The sequence below is a fragment of the Cebus imitator genome, unplaced genomic scaffold (genome assembly GCF_001604975.1).
Source record: "Cebus imitator isolate Cc_AM_T3 unplaced genomic scaffold, Cebus_imitator-1.0 Scaffold71, whole genome shotgun sequence".
Lineage (NCBI taxonomy): Eukaryota > Metazoa > Chordata > Mammalia > Primates > Cebidae > Cebus > Cebus imitator.
In genome coordinates this window covers 1,674,993-1,691,378 of record NW_016107386.1, presented here as the reverse complement: position 1 = coordinate 1,691,378, position 16,386 = coordinate 1,674,993, and the positions used below count along the sequence as shown (strand labels likewise).

General features: G+C 47.5%; 1 protein-coding gene across 1 annotated transcript in view; it reads left to right on the top strand.

Moving 5' to 3' along the window:
- GBF1 (golgi brefeldin A resistant guanine nucleotide exchange factor 1) overlaps nucleotides 1–16,386 on the top strand; it is a 136,880-nt gene that overhangs the window by 107,920 nt on the left and 12,574 nt on the right. Inside the window, exons 9-28 of the mRNA XM_037739561.1 lie at nucleotides 568–796; nucleotides 4,315–4,462; nucleotides 4,798–5,021; nucleotides 5,535–5,703; nucleotides 6,776–6,987; nucleotides 7,620–7,718; nucleotides 8,279–8,473; nucleotides 8,709–8,898; nucleotides 9,488–9,628; nucleotides 9,943–10,031; nucleotides 11,449–11,651; nucleotides 12,380–12,503; nucleotides 13,083–13,208; nucleotides 13,479–13,561; nucleotides 14,227–14,463; nucleotides 14,747–14,840; nucleotides 15,219–15,395; nucleotides 15,711–15,775; nucleotides 15,861–15,984; nucleotides 16,179–16,250. Coding sequence (XP_037595489.1) covers nucleotides 568–796; nucleotides 4,315–4,462; nucleotides 4,798–5,021; nucleotides 5,535–5,703; nucleotides 6,776–6,987; nucleotides 7,620–7,718; nucleotides 8,279–8,473; nucleotides 8,709–8,898; nucleotides 9,488–9,628; nucleotides 9,943–10,031; nucleotides 11,449–11,651; nucleotides 12,380–12,503; nucleotides 13,083–13,208; nucleotides 13,479–13,561; nucleotides 14,227–14,463; nucleotides 14,747–14,840; nucleotides 15,219–15,395; nucleotides 15,711–15,775; nucleotides 15,861–15,984; nucleotides 16,179–16,250 — 3,001 coding nt within the window. The remainder of the gene's footprint in view (nucleotides 1–567; nucleotides 797–4,314; nucleotides 4,463–4,797; nucleotides 5,022–5,534; nucleotides 5,704–6,775; nucleotides 6,988–7,619; nucleotides 7,719–8,278; nucleotides 8,474–8,708; nucleotides 8,899–9,487; nucleotides 9,629–9,942; nucleotides 10,032–11,448; nucleotides 11,652–12,379; nucleotides 12,504–13,082; nucleotides 13,209–13,478; nucleotides 13,562–14,226; nucleotides 14,464–14,746; nucleotides 14,841–15,218; nucleotides 15,396–15,710; nucleotides 15,776–15,860; nucleotides 15,985–16,178; nucleotides 16,251–16,386) is intronic.

Sequence of the window (16,386 nt, the reverse complement as noted above, 5' to 3'; positions counted from 1 at the left end):
CTTAATCTCCCAACTTCAGTGCCTTGGGGTAACCTTGCTTAGCAAAGATATGTTTTTGCCTAGACAGGTCTGCTTGGAATCTAGAAGTAGCTCTGACTCCTTTAGTGAGAAATGTATTCTCTCCCAGATAAGTCCCTACCCCAGCCTTTCCACTCTGCCCTACCTTTGAACCACCACGTAAGCTGGTGAGTCAGTTCTTCATGGAAACTGCGTGATACCCATCAGTCTTGGCTAAAAATGTATGTTGACAAAGATGAAAGTCCTGCCATCCCCTCAGTACTGCCATCCTCTTACCAGCAAGTAGAAGGCCTAGAGAGGCTATGTCCCAAATCCTACCTCACTGCTGAATTAGACTGGGCTGCTCATGCTTGTGCTAGTCTGCTAGCAATTAGTCAAGCCTGACTCCAGACATTTAAGAACCAAAGGGTTCTTAAACTGCTAGGAGAAGAATGGTGGGCAGGAGAATGGCTTCTTTCTATCTTGAACTGAAGCCCTGAACTTCACAGGCCTCTGATGAGGATTCCACTTGCAGCCCTAAAAGGTTCTACTTATGGAGATGACCCTTAGCTGTGTGGTGCATGCACCTGACCTTTCCCTCTCCCCTGCCATCCATCCCCATTCCTGCCCTGTGCCCTGTTGGTGCGTGTCTGAGTTTATTTCACTTTGTTTAAATCGTGCGTTTGCCTGTCTTTCGCAGATATCTCCATGTCTCCTCAGCAAACTGGAGCTAAGTAGTGGGGAGCAGACCAAAGCCCTGAACCAGTTAGAGAGGGTACTACTCTTTAAGAACCTCAAGGTCTCTCTCCCTCTCTCTCCCTTCCTCTTTTTATTCTTTAAATGTTTATTTTTTATATGTAACACCTGGGTCCCATTTCCATTGTGTAGAGCACAACTTACCCCTCCCTAGTAACACAGCACGGCTTTGGAAGAGTTGCACGTGATTGTAGCTTTGCAGTGCTGGGAATTCTCCTGGGGCATCTGGTTGCCTAGAGACAGGAGAAGGAAGCCTTGAACACCACATAGTTAGCCTAGAGAGCCTGGGGTCTGCTGTTATCCTGTGGGGAGGCTTCAGATCTACCATTTCTAGGGGAACTATAAGGGATCTTCAAGCAAGAACCTTCCCTCTTCTAGCTTCTCCTTGTCTCAGAGCTGGCATAGAGAGATTAAGCACAGTCCTCAGCACTATCTGGATACCTGGACTGGATTTGGAGGGAAAGTGTAGTCCGTCTAGTTGGGATCTTTTTTTTTTTTCTTGGTTACCATTAAAGGGGTCATTCTAAGGATTAGAACTCTAGATTGATGGAAAGAAGCCAGGTGCCAGGAGAGCCCAGGACACAGAATATTTTGGGATCTGCAAAGATGCCCTTTGTCCTCTAAAAGTCAAGGTATAGGGGAGCTTAGGGGAGGGATCCAAGCTAAAGATTACCCTAATCTGCATATACCTGCCTTAGGAAGAAAGAGAAAAGAAGGAGGTATGGGCTGTCTGGGCTATCCATCACAGGAGTGTGCATGCTAAAGGTGTGGTTGTGGACATACAGGTCATTGAAAATAAAAAACTCTGTGTGTGTCCACCTAGCTAGATAGTCCATTGGCCTGTGTTCTCTTTGAATGCATTGTGTCATTTCATTTATGTGGTTGCATAGTCTCAAGCTGCAGCTCTCATTAGTGGCTATCCAGCATGTTGCCATGATTATTAACCTGGGACCTGCTCCTTTTTATAAAGCTTACACTGTCCTTTGGAATACAGAGTCATACAGATAAGGTAGTGTAGAGTTCCATGAATACCTACTGCCCACCCCCCACCTTCGGACTTTAGGAGAGGGAGAACAGCCATACGTTTTAAGGGCTGAGGCATTTGTGAGAACTGGCAGCATCTTGGCCCCTACTCCAGCCAGGAGGCTGAGAACACTCATTGAAATGACCAGGTTGGAGCAAGCTTTGCAGAAGATAGAGAAGGAAATGTGAAAAGCTGATCCTCATATGAAACGGAATCTAAATGACTGACTGGCTTCTCAGTGGAAGTAGGATTGCCTGGATTCCCTGAAATGGGGGAGCCTCCTGGAGAAAAAGGCTACCTGATAAAAGTAGATCCAGTTCTTAGTACTTTTGGGAGCTCAGTGATAACTGCCAATAGAGCCAGGAGGTCCCTCATTGATCTCTTGGCTTCGTGCCCTTCTGCATGTTTGGCAGACTCTTCTCCCAAACATTTTTTACCATGAACTTGATCCAGTTGAGCTCCAGTGGTTCCTGGAGAGAGGATCATTTTGCTTCCTGCTTAGCCATAGTGCTCAGTACGCCTGAAGCTCAATTCTAGGCATATGACTGCAGGCATTTTGGAGATGGAGTATCTGGAAATATAAATTCAATGTGAGGCTGTTGCTATGTTACTAAGAGCTGGGGAAAGGAAGGGCTCAGCTCTTCAGCCTCTTCTTTATTGGAAGGAGCTATGAGTAGGAATGGAAGAATTATGTGGTTACTAAGCAAAGAATCAAAGGTTACCCAGGTCCTGAGAGCAGGGGGGAGCTTGAAGAAGGGAGTCTATCCCTAACTATCAAAAGGAATTTAACAGGCCATGGATAATAGGGATATATTCCGCCTTTAGGAAGAAGCAGAGAGAAAAGTGCTGCAACCCTCTCAAGAGTCATTCTAATGGTTCCTGGAAGAGCATTGCCATTACCCAATCCAGGAATGGCCTATCGGTCTAGGAATAGTTAAAACAACTCTGTAGAGGGACTGAGTTCAAACCCCAACTGAGAAAACATGAGGGCTTAGAAAACAAAATGGTCCTAAACAAAGTAACTTTGACCTTAGAATACAGGAAATAAATAAAAACACAGATTTTAGCATAGTCAACAGGTGATTGAGATTGTCCCTTGCCACTGAAAGGAAGCTATAGGAAGAACAGAAATATAGCAAGAGGGAAGTAGAACAGAGCAAGGAGTCAAGGAATCAGTGGCCTTACCATCTGACAACATAAAACTGCATCTGGAAAGACCAATAGTGAGAGGGACAGGTGGTCTCATTGTTACAACAAAATTGGGAGTAGCAGAGAGCGCAGCAGCAGCATGACATGACCGTCTATCCTGAACTCCACAAAGAAACGGGGAGGCAACTCCTTCCTTAACTCCAAGGAATGAGCTTTTGACTAGTCTGATACAGAAATTCCAGGGAGGGCTGGGCATGGTGGCCCACACCTGTAATTCCAATAGTTTGGGAGGCTGAGGCGGGCAGACCACGAGATCAGGAGTTTGAGACCATCCTGGCCAACATGGTGAAACCCCATCTCTACTAAAAATATAAGAATTAGCTGGGCATGGTGGCATGTTCCTGTAATCCTACTCAGGAGGCTGAGGCAGAAGAATCACTTGAACCAGGGAGTCAGAGGTTGCAGTGAGCCAAGATCACACCATTGCACTCCAGCCTGATGACAAAGCAAGACTCTGTCTCAAAAGAAAGAAAGAAAGAAAAATTCCAGAGAATAAGAGATATGTTAGCTGGGTGTAGTGGCTCGCACCTGTAATCCCAATACTTTGGGAGCCCGAGGCAGGCAGGTCACCTAAGGTCAGGAGTTCAAGACCAGCCTGGCCAACATGGTGAAACCCTGTCTCTACTAAAAATACAAAATTTAGCCAGGCGTGGTGGTATACACCTGTAATCACAGCTACTTGGGAGGCTGAGGCAGGAGAATCGCTTGAACCCAGGAGGTGGAGGTTGCAGTGAGCCAAGATTGCGCCACTGTACTCCAGCCTGGGTGACAGAGCTAGACTCCATCTCACACATAAAAAAGAGATGTTTATGGTTTAGGCCCAGTCCGCACAGCAGTAAGAAAGCTAGGACAGGAAAGAATAAGCTCTCATAGTTGGATAAAACTACAAGTAGGAGGCTGCTCTACAAGCTAGTTGAGGAGGAAAGCCGGGAGACCTGTAGATCTGAGTGTCTGGGCAAAGGAGACCCTGCCCTTACCCTTTCTGCAAGAGGGTCATGCATTATCCACAGGACTCAGGATTTCCTGCTTAATGTAACACTTAGGACCCAGGGAAGCAGAGTGATAAGTGTGAGGGCTGGCCCTACCAATGAGTAGCCCAAAAACAGAATGTCACTTTCCACATGGAGGCTGCCACACCAACCTGTGAAGTGGTAAATGTAGAAGCCAGGCTAGAAGAGTAGGAATGTGAACTGATGGTCTAAAGTCCTACTTTAGCACAGATACGGGGTATAGCTTGTTTTCTAGAGACCAGTAGGACTAAGTGAAGGGAGATTTCTAGGGATAGTCTTAGTTTGAATATCAGTGCTAATGGGGTATGATATTTCCAGCTGAAAATGAGAGCAGGAGGCATGAGTGATTCATCCAAGTGGAAGAAACAGAAGAGATCCCCTCGGCCCCCACGCCATATGACCAAAGTTACACCAGGTTCAGAGCTGCCCACTTCCAATGGAACCACCTTATCATCTAACCTCACTGGTGAGTGCCCTGGACTGCTTCCTCTGATTAGACACAAGAAGAACTCCTTTCTCTCTGAGGGCTATTGAAATTGAAGACCAACCAACTGAGGGGCTTTGGTTTTTGTGCTGAGAACAAAAAGGGAAACTCCAGGTCAAATCAGACTGTGACCATTCAGCAACTCTGCATGACTTAAGGTTGTCCTCCTTTCGGAGGGACTCTAACAACTTTAGAGAACAATATCTGAAAAGATAAGCATGTAATCTGGGAAATGGAGCCCCTGGTACCATGGAGGTTGTGTTTTGTTTTGCCCACAGCCTCTCTCTCCTTCAAGCTTCACATACTTTTCTTGGCAGGTGGCATGCCCTTCATTGATGTGCCCACTCCCATCTCCTCTGCAAGTTCAGAAGCTGCCTCAGCAGTGGTCAGTCCTTCTACAGACAGTGGCCTGGAATTCTCCTCCCAAACCACCTCCAAGGAAGACCTTACCGATCTAGAGCAACCTGGCTCTCCAGTGTGCAGCACAGCTACAGAGCCTGGGAGCAGTGAGCTAGGTGTTCCTGAGCAGCCTGACCCCCAGGTATGGCTTTGATTTTTAAATGTCCCTCTTCAATATTCTGTGGGAATTGGCTTGATCCTTTGGATCCTTTATGCAGGACTTGGGTCAAAAGAAGCTCTGATCTTTCCTATTTCCCAGAATTCGCTGTGCTGCCTAGAAAACTCACAGGATGACTCACTGTGAGAGGTAGCTCATGAGATTGATCAAGTTATGCATACAGGTAGTACTTGACAAAAGGGTTGGAGCTAGCCATTGCTTTTTCTGGAAGGTAATGATCGAAATCCTAAGCCTGTGAGAGCCTCTGTGTCTCTAAGGTTCTAGTCACTGTAAGTCAGTGAAGCCTCAGGAGATGTTTTTCTGAGTCCTTCATCATACTACTACTTGAGCCATCTTGCAGTGATTCATAAACTGCTGATCTGGCCCTACATCTGTAGCCCATTAGAGACAGCTTGGAAGATGGGTACTTCAGGGGAGTAAGTTCCAAGTTGCTCTTGCCTCATCCTTCTTCCCATATCTCCCTGCTACTGGTCATAGCAGGAAGGGACCCATGTGGAAAAGTCCCAGTCAGCATCTGTGGAGTCCATCCCTGAAGTGTTAGAGGAATGCACGTCCCCTGCCGACCACTCTGACTCTGCCTCTGTCCATGACATGGATTACGTCAATCCCCGGGGTGTGCGCTTTACACAGTCCTCCCAGAAAGAAGGTGGGTACTCTGGCAGGCTCTGCCTGTTCACCTCCCCAATTCTACCCACTAAGCTGCCTGAGCCTAGACCGTCTTAGACCCAGATACTGGACTACTGCCTGTTGGCCCAAGTTCTAGGCTATTTTCTAGTCAGGAAATGGAGTGAAGCCATAAGACTGTTGGCATGGACGGAGCCCTTCGCTAACTTATACTATAGGGAGGAAGTTTGATGGGTGATAGAAAGCAAGAAGGAAGAATAAAAAGCTTAGGATCTTTGGCCGGGCGCGGTGGCTCATGCCTGTAATCCCAGCACTTTGGAAGGCCAAGGCAGGTGGATCACAAGGTCAAGAGATTGAGACCATCCTGGCTAACACAGTGAAACCCCATCTCTACTAAAAATACAAAAAATTAGCCGGTCGTGTTGGCATATGCCTGTAGTCCCAGCTACTCAGGAGGCTGAGGCAGGAGAATCACTTGAACCTGGGAGGCGGAGGTTGTAGTGAGCTGAGATCACAGCCTGGGTGACAGAACGAGACTCTGTCTCCAAAAAAAAAAAAAAAAACAAAAGCTTAGGACTTTTAACAGAAAGGTAGGATCATTAATTTTGATTTCATCCAGAAGTAGACTAGTCTTACCTCCCCGGAAAAAAAAAAAAAAAAAAATTTTTTTTTTTTTTGGTTGTTGTCCAGGCTGGAGTGCTGCTGCCCACAGCTCACTGCAGCCTCAACTTTCTGGATTCAAGCAATCCTCCCACCTCAGCCTCCCAAGTAGTTGAGACCATAAGCATGCACCACTGCACTTGGCTACTTTTTAAAAATCTTTTGTAAAAGATAAAATAAATAAAATAAAAATCTTTTGTAGAGATGGGGTCTCTCTATGTTGCCCGGGCTGGCCCCAAACTCCTGGCCTCAAACAATCCTCCCACCTTAGCCTCCCAAAGCACTAGGATTACAGGCATAAGCCATCACACCCAGCCCTTTTCCTCAAAGGGTTCACTTACCTAAAATTACCTTGTGTAATGCAGAGCAGGCTAGCCAAAGCCAGCAGATTAGTTGTTTTATAGCAGTCTCACTCTCCTCCTGGCCTTCCCCAGGCACAGCTTTGGTCCCCTATGGTCTTCCCTGCATCCGTGAGCTCTTCCGGTTCCTCATCTCCCTCACCAATCCACACGACCGCCATAACTCAGAGGTTATGATTCACATGGGACTGCATTTGCTGACAGTGGCCCTTGAGTCAGCCCCTGTAGCCCAGTGCCAGACCCTCTTGGGCCTCATCAAGGATGAGATGTGCCGCCACTTATTCCAGGTAAGACAAGATTACCAGAGGGGCTCAGAGCCTCTCTCAAGGGCCAGGGGAACACAGGGAGGTTTGGCTGATTATGCAAAAGAGTATAGGACCTAGGAGAGCATCTCCCTCCCAGTTGGCCAATAGTTTTAGTAAGAGGGTTCCAGTAATTCCCCAGGGACTCTGGCAGCCAGAGAGAAATATGGGAATGGCTAGATGTGGAGTTCCCTGGGAGTAGTGGACCTCCCAATGATACTTTCACCTAATTTGCCTCACCTGTCTCTCTTGGTTGAGCCATAAGTCAGCTTCAGAAACCTCACAGCCAGGCTGGGTATGGTGGTTCACACCTGTAATCCCAGTTCTTTGGAAGGCCAAGGCAGGTGGGTCACTTGAGGTCAGGAGGTCTAGACCAGCCTCACCAACACAGTGAAACCCAGTCTCTACTGAAAATAGAAAAATTAGCTGTGCATGGTGGCATGTGCCTATAATCCTAGCTACTCAGGAGGCTGAGGTGGGAGAATTGCTTGAACCCAGGAGGCAGAGGTTGCAGTGAGCTGAGATCATGCCACTGCTCTCCAGCATAGGTGACAGTGAGACTCCATCTCAAAAAAAAAAAAAGAAAAACTTATGGCCTACCCTACTCTGATCTCCAGCTACTAAGCATAGAGCGACTGAACCTTTATGCTGCTTCCCTGCGAGTATGCTTCCTACTGTTTGAGAGCATGCGAGAGCACCTCAAGTTCCAAATGGAGGTGAGTTTCTTGACCTGGGAAGAAAAAGGGAAAAAAAAATAGGGTGGTATATGGCATCTTCAGTGGGGCTAGCTCTGTCATGCTGCAGGGGTAGAATTTAGGGGCTTCCTGTAGGAGAGTGCTTTTGGCCTCCAGCATTCAGTTCAATCAACTGGCCTCTTTTGTGGAAAAGTTAAAAGGAGACCAGAGGAAACTGGCTGACCCCAAATGTGAGAACTGGCAGGTAACCTCACCATGAATAAGGCAAGTAAGTCAAGCCAGCATTGTCACTAAGTTGCAAAAAGGAACTCTAAATAAGACCAGGTTATGTTCACATAGAAGGCACAAAAAGAGCACGAGGCAACTTGTCTGGGACTAGGTGTGGTAGAGCCAGGCCTTGTCCTTCAACATGGAGGCCAAAGAGGAGGATGTATTTAGGGGATGGAATACTGTTGGGTGTCTCTTAATACATGCCTCTTGGCTGGGCTTCTGCATCCTGATTATAATGTTCTTCTAATTTTTTTCTCTTCCTATCTTGAATCCTTTCCCAACCCAATTGGGAATTACTGGGTTATTGCCAGATGTACATCAAAAAGCTTATGGAGATTATCACTGTGGAGAACCCTAAAATGCCTTACGAGATGAAGGAGATGGCACTAGAGGCCATTGTGCAGCTCTGGCGCATCCCCAGCTTTGTTACAGAGCTCTACATCAACTACGATTGTGACTACTACTGTTCCAACCTCTTTGAGGACCTCACCAAGCTGCTGTCCAAGGTGCTGAGCACTATAACTGGCCTCTGGAAAGAAGGCTTTATAAAAGAAATCTCCCTGGTGGTGGTGAGGATGCTACCTACAGAGAGCGAACACTTGAGAGCTGGGAAACAGAAAGAAGAAAAGCATTTCTAAGGGCAATGTACAAGTTAAAAGAGGTTTTAGAAATTTTAGATAATCAGTTAAAGTGTAAAGTGTTCTCCTAACTGCGAGTCTAATGGATCTGTTTACTTTCCAGAATGCCTTCCCTGTGTCTGGTCAACTCTATACAACACACCTACTATCTCTTGATGCCCTGTTGACAGTGATTGACAGCACTGAGGCCCACTGCCAGGCCAAAGTCCTCAACAGCCTCTCACAGCAGGAGAAGAAGGAAACAGCCAGACCAAACTGTGAGGCAGTAGAAGACACCCGAGAAGCTAGCAATAGTGAGAAGCATTTCTTTCTTTGAGGAACCCACGATACTATGCTTATCCCTTCTCTGCTCTCTGAGTCCTTTCTCATGTCCTCATATCACTTAACCCTGGGAAGCTCCCAATTCTGTTTCTGGAGTTTGGCCATTTGAATCATAGGCCAGTCAGGCAGATTAGCAGAACTCATGAACTTCTCCCTTTTTCCTCCTCCCCACTTTGGTTTTTTTACAGAACTATTATTTCTTTATGGCAAGAGAAGAGAATAGAGATTAAAGAATATAGCATTTCTATCTCCGAAAGCTCCAGGCCCCACCATCCCTTATCCCCAATATCTGCCTCTACTCTAATTAGTCTTCTTTAGCTCCCCCTTGAAATTCAAGGTTGCAGAAAATCAGGGAAAGTGACTGGGTAATCTCTTCATTAAATGAGAGAGTCTAATGCTTGGCTGGGACAGGGAATACTTGTTTTGGCTGGGGTTTGTCCTGGTCATGGCTGGCACCCTGTGTGGGAGCATACAGGTCTTCTGGGCTTGGGATTTAACCTTCCCTGCAGCTCTGCTTGCCTTCATACCCCATAAGTCTTCATGTATCTTCTTTCTTACCAGCTGAGAGAGCAGCCAGCGATGGGAAAGCTGTAGGCATAGCCCCAGACATCCCAGGCCTGCATCTGCCAGGTGGAGGGCGGCTGCCACCAGAACATGGGAAACCAGGATGCAGTGATCTGGAGGAAGCTGGTGACTCTGGGGGTGGGTACTGGGTGTTCATGACCCTCAACTCCCTCACCTGGAAGGACTGGTGGAGAGCAGAGGGAGGGAGCAGACACCTAGGATTGTAACTAAGCGAGCCTTGGTAGATTGCCATGGCTTTAGACTCAGAGAGAGGAAAGCAAACGTATGGACCGTCAGTTGATAGGACTTCCAGGGAAGTGGAAGACTGGTGAGAACAAGAACATTTCCGAGGCTCCTCCTTGAAACTGGGGAGTATATTGGTGACCTTCCCAAAGTCCATCTGGGTAAAAGAGGTCTTACAGGCTTTTCCCTTCTCTTCTTCCTACTCCTAGTTGACAAAAAGTTTGCCCGGAAGCCACCTCGATTTTCCTGTTTCCTGCCAGATCCACGGGAACTAATTGAAATTAAAAACAAAAAGAAGGTACATACATATATTTCCCAGTGTCCATCCACCTCTGTCTGGGTATCCAATGTAGGGTTTCCATCTTGGAGGATGAAGATGAGGCAGAGTCAAGCACCTCATTGTACAGCTTCCTGAGGCTAGTCTTTGAGCTTGTTGGGACTTCAGCAACCCCCATTTGATGCCCTTCCCTTACTCCTAAGCTATGTAGTTGAGCATACGCTATGTATGCCCTTGGGAAAATGCTATACCAATTGAGAGCCAAGTGTCACTGGTGGCAATGACAGGAACCTTGGGAGTTGGTGTCCTATGGGTCATCGAAGGTTACTGGTCATCTCCAGCCCTAGCATGATGATTGGCAATAAAGGGGAATTGACATTTATTCTGGTGCTTTAGTAGGGTTCAAATAACTGTTTGTATTTTGGGTTTCTTTTTTTTTTAAGATGGGGTTTCACCATGATGGCCAGGCTGGTCTTGAACTCCTGACCTCAGGTGATCCACCCACCTCAGCCTCCTAAAGTGCTAGGATTACAGGCGTGAGCCACCACGCCCGGCTTTGGGTTTCTTAAAACAAAGAAAACCTAACCCTTTCTGGCCGGGTGCAGTGGCTCACACCTGTAATCCCAACACTTTGACACCTGTAATCCCAGCACTTTGGGTGGTCGAGGCAGGTGGATCACCTAAGGTCAGAAGTTTGAGACCAGCCTGGCCAAGATGGTGAAACCCCATCTCTACTAAAAATATAAAAATTAGCTGGGTATGTGGTGCATACCTGTAATCCCAGCCACTCGGGAAACTGAGGCAGGAGAGTCACTTGAACCCAGAGGCATAGGTTGCAGTGAGCTGAGATAGTGCCACTGCACTGCAGCCTGGGTGACAGAGTAAGACTCCGTCCCAAGAAAAGAAAACCTAACCCTTTCTTTCTATTATTGCCAGCTTAAATGACTTTGGTTCATATGCGCCCTTGATTGCATGACCGTGACTGGACATACAGAAAGTTGAGTTGCCTCCACAATTAGTCCACTTTGTCCTTCAAACCCAGGGCATTAAGCTAGACAATCAAAGAATCCAAGCCAGGCTAAAAACAAGAGGCTTGCTGTCAACAAATGTCAGGGATGGATATAAAACTGGAGAGAAGAATTATCTAGTCTCTTTCCTCTACTTTTCCCCCCATCCTGAGTTAGAGGAGAGGAACTGTTTTATGTATCTTGAGCACTCAGGAAGGAGTAAAAAGGAGCTCATAAGTCAATTCAATTAGACATGAAGATGGGGGAAAGCTAAGGCCACTATGATCTAGCCTTAGTTCTGGAGTCACTAAGAACCACATCGTAGGAGCTTTTTAGGTGACCAGCTATGGGTGGGCTCTGGTGGACTCCAGGTTGGACTTGTCTGATTTGGTGGCAAAGCAGCTTCTATACCTGTAGTTTTTCTCCTGCAGCTGCTAATCACTGGCACAGAGCAGTTCAATCAGAAACCAAAGAAGGGGATTCAGTTTCTGCAAGAGAAAGGCCTTCTCACCATTCCAATGGACAACACAGAGATTGCTCAGTGGCTCCGAGAGAACCCTCGGCTGGACAAGAAAATGATTGGAGAGTTTGTGAGTGACCGCAAAAATATTGACCTGTTGGAGAGCTTTGTGAGGTGAGGAAGCTGTAAGAAATGTGGGATATAGCCAGGTACGGTGCCTCCCAGCACTTTGGGAGGCTGAGGCAGGCAGATCACTCGAGCTCAGGAGTTCAAGACCAGTCTGGGCAACATGGTGAAACCCTGTCTTTACAAAAAATACAAAAATTAGCCGGGCATGGTGGCACACACCTGTAGTCCCAGCTGTTCTGGAGGCTGAGGTGGGAGGATCATTTGAGTCTGGGAGTTCGAGGCTGCAGTGAGCTATGATCACGCCACTGCACTCCAGTCTGGGTGATGGAGTGAGACATTGGTTCAGAGAAAAAGAAAGAAAGGTGGGACATGGTTAGTGATCATTTGAAAGGGACAGAACATCCCTACCTCAAAGCAGTCTCTGTAAATTTCTTCTGGAGACCCAGGTTGATGTTCTTCCTCTGCCCATCATTTATATCTGTTGGACCTGAAAGGGACACCAACGAGATAGTTTGGGGAGCCTCTCCATTCTGTATGGAGTGCATTGCAAAGGGGTAGAGCAGGTTCCAGCGGGTGAGGGTTCTAGGCAAGAGTCTGTGGATGTAAAAAGTGTTAAGTCTAGGGGTTAAGGATGAACAGGAGATACTGCCCCTTTGCTAGAGACCTCAGCCTTCTCTCTTCCAGTAAGAGTAGGTTAGGAGGACAGTGACTAAAAGAGCCTGACATGTACAGCTTACACATTTTTAGCTTCTTCATCCTTTCTTTCCCTATAGCACCTTTAGTTTTCAGGGTCTGAGACTAGATGAAGCTCTCCGCCTCTACCTGGAAGCCTTCCGTTTGCCTGGCGAAGCACCAGTCATCCAGAGGTTGCTGGAGGCGTTCACAGAGCGTTGGATGGTGAGTTTGAGTGTCGGGCTGAGCCCAGGATCCAAGATCACTTTGACTGAGGGCTGAAGAGTTCAGCTACTGTCTTTTTTCTTTTTTTTTTTTTTTTGAGACAGAGTCTCACTCTGTCACCCAGGCTGGAGTGCAGTAGTGCAATCTCGGCTCCCTGCAACCTCCACCTCCCATGTTCAAATGTTTCTCCTGCCTCAGCTTCCTAAGTAATTGGGATTTCAGGTACCTGCCACCAAGCCTAGCTAATTTTTGTATTTTTCAGTAGAGACAGGGTTTTGCCATGTTGGTCAGGCTGGTCTCAAACTTCTGACCTCAGTTGATCCACCCGCCTCGGCCTCCCAGAGTGCTGGGATTACAGGCGTGAACCACTGTGCTCAAGCTGCTGTCTCTTAAAAAGGCAGAGAGCAACATCAGTGACCTTTCCACAAAGAGATCAGCTTCTGTTAAGGAGTTGACAAGAGGCTGGCCACTTTCTGGATGGCACCTTCCCCCTGTACTGGCACTGACCAGTGGGTTGGTAGTGAGGGTTTAATTGGCCAGAGAAGGGCATTGACACAGGTGGGATCTTTGCTTTTTCAGAATTGTAATGGCTCCCCATTTGCCAATAGCGATGCCTGCTTTTCCCTGGCTTATGCTGTCATCATGCTTAATACTGACCAGCACAACCACAATGTTCGTAAACAGAATGCACCCATGACCCTGGAGGTAAGCTTGGGTCCCAGTCAAGGCAAAGAAGACCCAGCACAGCTTTGGAGGTAGCAGGAAGGACATAAGATTTCCAGTGGGCACAATGGAGGGGGTTCTGTCCAAGGGAATCAGGAAGGGCTGACAATCCTAGAAAAGGGACTGGGGTGGGGAAGTGGGTTTTTTCACTTACTTTTTCCTAAGTTCTATTTACTAAAAACCCAGGAGTTCCTTGGGTAGGGCTTCAGTATTGACACAAGGGGAAAAAACTTAAAACTGGCCTATCTCTAGGAGTTTCGCAAAAATCTAAAAGGTGTGAATGGAGGCAAGGACTTTGAGCAGGACATCCTGGAGGACATGTACCATGCCATCAAGTGAGTATACATAGAAAATAGTATAGTATCTCTGTTAAGAAGAAGCACATTGCTTCCTTTCCCAGTTTTTAGAGTCATGTCAGACTGCAGTGACTCACGTGCCCTGGATTTAGCCTCAGGACTTAGTTGGGCAACCCCCTCTCTGCCAACTCCTTTCTTCCTTAAAGAAACCTGAACAATATTGGGACTCTAGTACTATAAGCTGGAGTCCAAAGTACTGCTCTTAAGTAGGATATCATGGCCCCATTTTCTGAACTTAAAACAGGTACGTTTTACTGTCTAGCTCACAAGATGCGTTCTCTGTCTGGTAGAGAACTCAAAGTGGGCACTGGAGCATGAGGCCCAGGTTACAGGTCAGAAATGGGCCACTTAGTTCTTTACCATAAATCAGTAAAAGTAGAATTGTTCATCTTGTCACACCAAGTAAGAATGTGAGATTTTACTACAGAACTAAGGCCTCACTTGGAGGTAGGCTTTTGAGATTATGGGACACTTCCTTTCTTTCTCCCTGCTCCCACTGGTGGGTGGGAAGCAGACCACTGAGCTGCAATTCTGATGGCTGCCCTCTCACAGTGGAGAGTGCTAGTATGGATGAACTCCTAGTCCTGATTTGGAACCAGTCAGGTTCAAAGCAGTACAACTGCTCCTTCCTTACCTCCTGACAGGAATGAGGAGATTGTAATGCCTGAGGAGCAGACAGGCTTGGTTCGGGAGAACTATGTTTGGAATGTGCTGCTTCACCGAGGTGCCACCCCCGAGGGCATATTCCTGCGTGTGCCTACTGCCAGCTATGATCTTGACCTCTTCACCATGACCTGGGGTCCCACTATTGCTGCTCTCTCTTATGTCTTTGACAAAAGCCTTGAAGAGACAATCATCCAGAAAGCTATCTCAGGCTTCAGGTAGCCCAGCTTTGGCCTTGGTCTTCACCTCTCCCCACCTCTCTGAGCTAACATGGTTTTCTCCATGCCTCTCTGACTCCTACTCTTACTTTCCTTAGAATGGGGATACCCTGAGTTTTTGGAGGGAGGCTGAAGCTTGGGTAAGCTCAGTCTTAAACAGAAACAAGATTAACAGGTTTCTTCCTGGGACTGACTGGGGAGGAGCCCCATGAAAGCTCAGGGACTTGGAAGGGCTGCTTGGCCTTCCAGTGACTCTGTTTCTGGGATGGGGGTAACGTTACAGGAAATGCGCCATGATCTCCGCCCACTATGGCCTCAGCGATGTGTTTGACAATCTCATCATCTCTCTATGCAAATTCACAGCTCTCAGCAGTGAGGTGAGCAGGTGCAGTAACCGTGTACTTGGAGCTCCAAAGGAGGACCTCTGTTTTAGCCATAGATCTACCCTTAGCAGCAGACCTGGTTGCCCTCAGCATCTTCCCTCACTGCCCCCACTTAAATATACCAGAGCTTAGGCCATTTCTGTCTCGCACACCCTGGGATAAAACTAGTGTTACTTCATGTAATGGGGATGGGAAAGGAGATGCAGGAATGGGGAAGGCGTTAACTAGGTTAACCCTTCCCACCAGTATTATGGGGGATTGAAACAGAGCCAACAAAAGGACCCCGAGGGAACCATGATAGGCAGAGACCTAAGAGATTTTCCTTCCCAGACATTAGTTCAGCCTTAAGTCTCTTCTCATCCTCTTTTCTAGTCTGTTGAGAACCTACCCAGTGTATTTGGAAGCAACCCTAAAGCCCATATTGCAGCCAAGACAGTGTTCCATTTGGCCCATCGTCATGGTGACATCCTGCGGGAGGGCTGGAAAAATATCATGGAGGCCATGCTGCAGCTCTTCCGAGCCCAACTACTGCCCAAGGCTATGGTAGAGGTAATTCTTAGTAGGAGACTAGTGAGCGGTGAGCGGCAACATCGTATGCTATCTGTATGTAGAAGTAAATGGTTGAGAGTAACGCTGGGCCTGATGCCTGCCACAGATCACCAGGAATGCCTCAAATGTAAGACCACAGATCTTGGGGAATAGCTATAAAAGAAGGCCAGTAGATGCCGTTGCCAGTCACCAACTGGCACAATACTGTAGGGGCAGAGTACCTCAGGAGGAAATCGAGAGAACTTTGGTGGGTGGAGGCAGGGGCACAAAGGCAAAGGACATAAGGAAAGAAATCATTTTGACTTACTTTTCCAGGTAGAAGATTTTGTGGATCCCAATGGCAAGATCTCTCTACAGCGGGAAGAGACACCATCAAATCGGTAAGAGCAGACCAGAGGCTCAGGGGCTTGGGGAGGGAGAGTCAGAACTTTGGGGCTCACCAAGTCATGTGCCCTTTTTCTACAGAGGAGAGTCAACAGTGCTGAGCTTTGTGAGCTGGCTAACATTGAGTGGTCCTGAGCAGTCTAGCGTGCGGGGCCCATCCACTGAAAACCAAGAGGCCAAGAGAGTGGCCTTAGAGTGTATAAAGGTAACTGCCCATCCACCCCTGGTGAGAAAGCCTAGACACCTTCCTATTAGACAATGCTACCCAGTGAACTGAAGAATAAAGTCATCCAGGATTTGTAACCAGGGCTGACTCTGCCCTTTCTCCCTGGCTCTTGGGGACGTTCTGTTCCCTTCAGCCCTTATCAAAGACCCCCCTCTCTCTTTTGCCCTCTCTAGCAATGTGACCCAGAAAAAATGATCACAGAAAGCAAGTTCCTCCAGCTGGAGTCATTACAGGAGCTCATGAAGGTACACGATGAAGAAAGGAAAGAAGCCGGGCGCGGTGGCTCAAGCCTGTAATCCCAGCACTTTGGGAGGCCGAGGCGGGTGGATCACGAGGTCAAGAGATCGAGACCATCCTGGTCAACATGGTGAAACCCCGTCT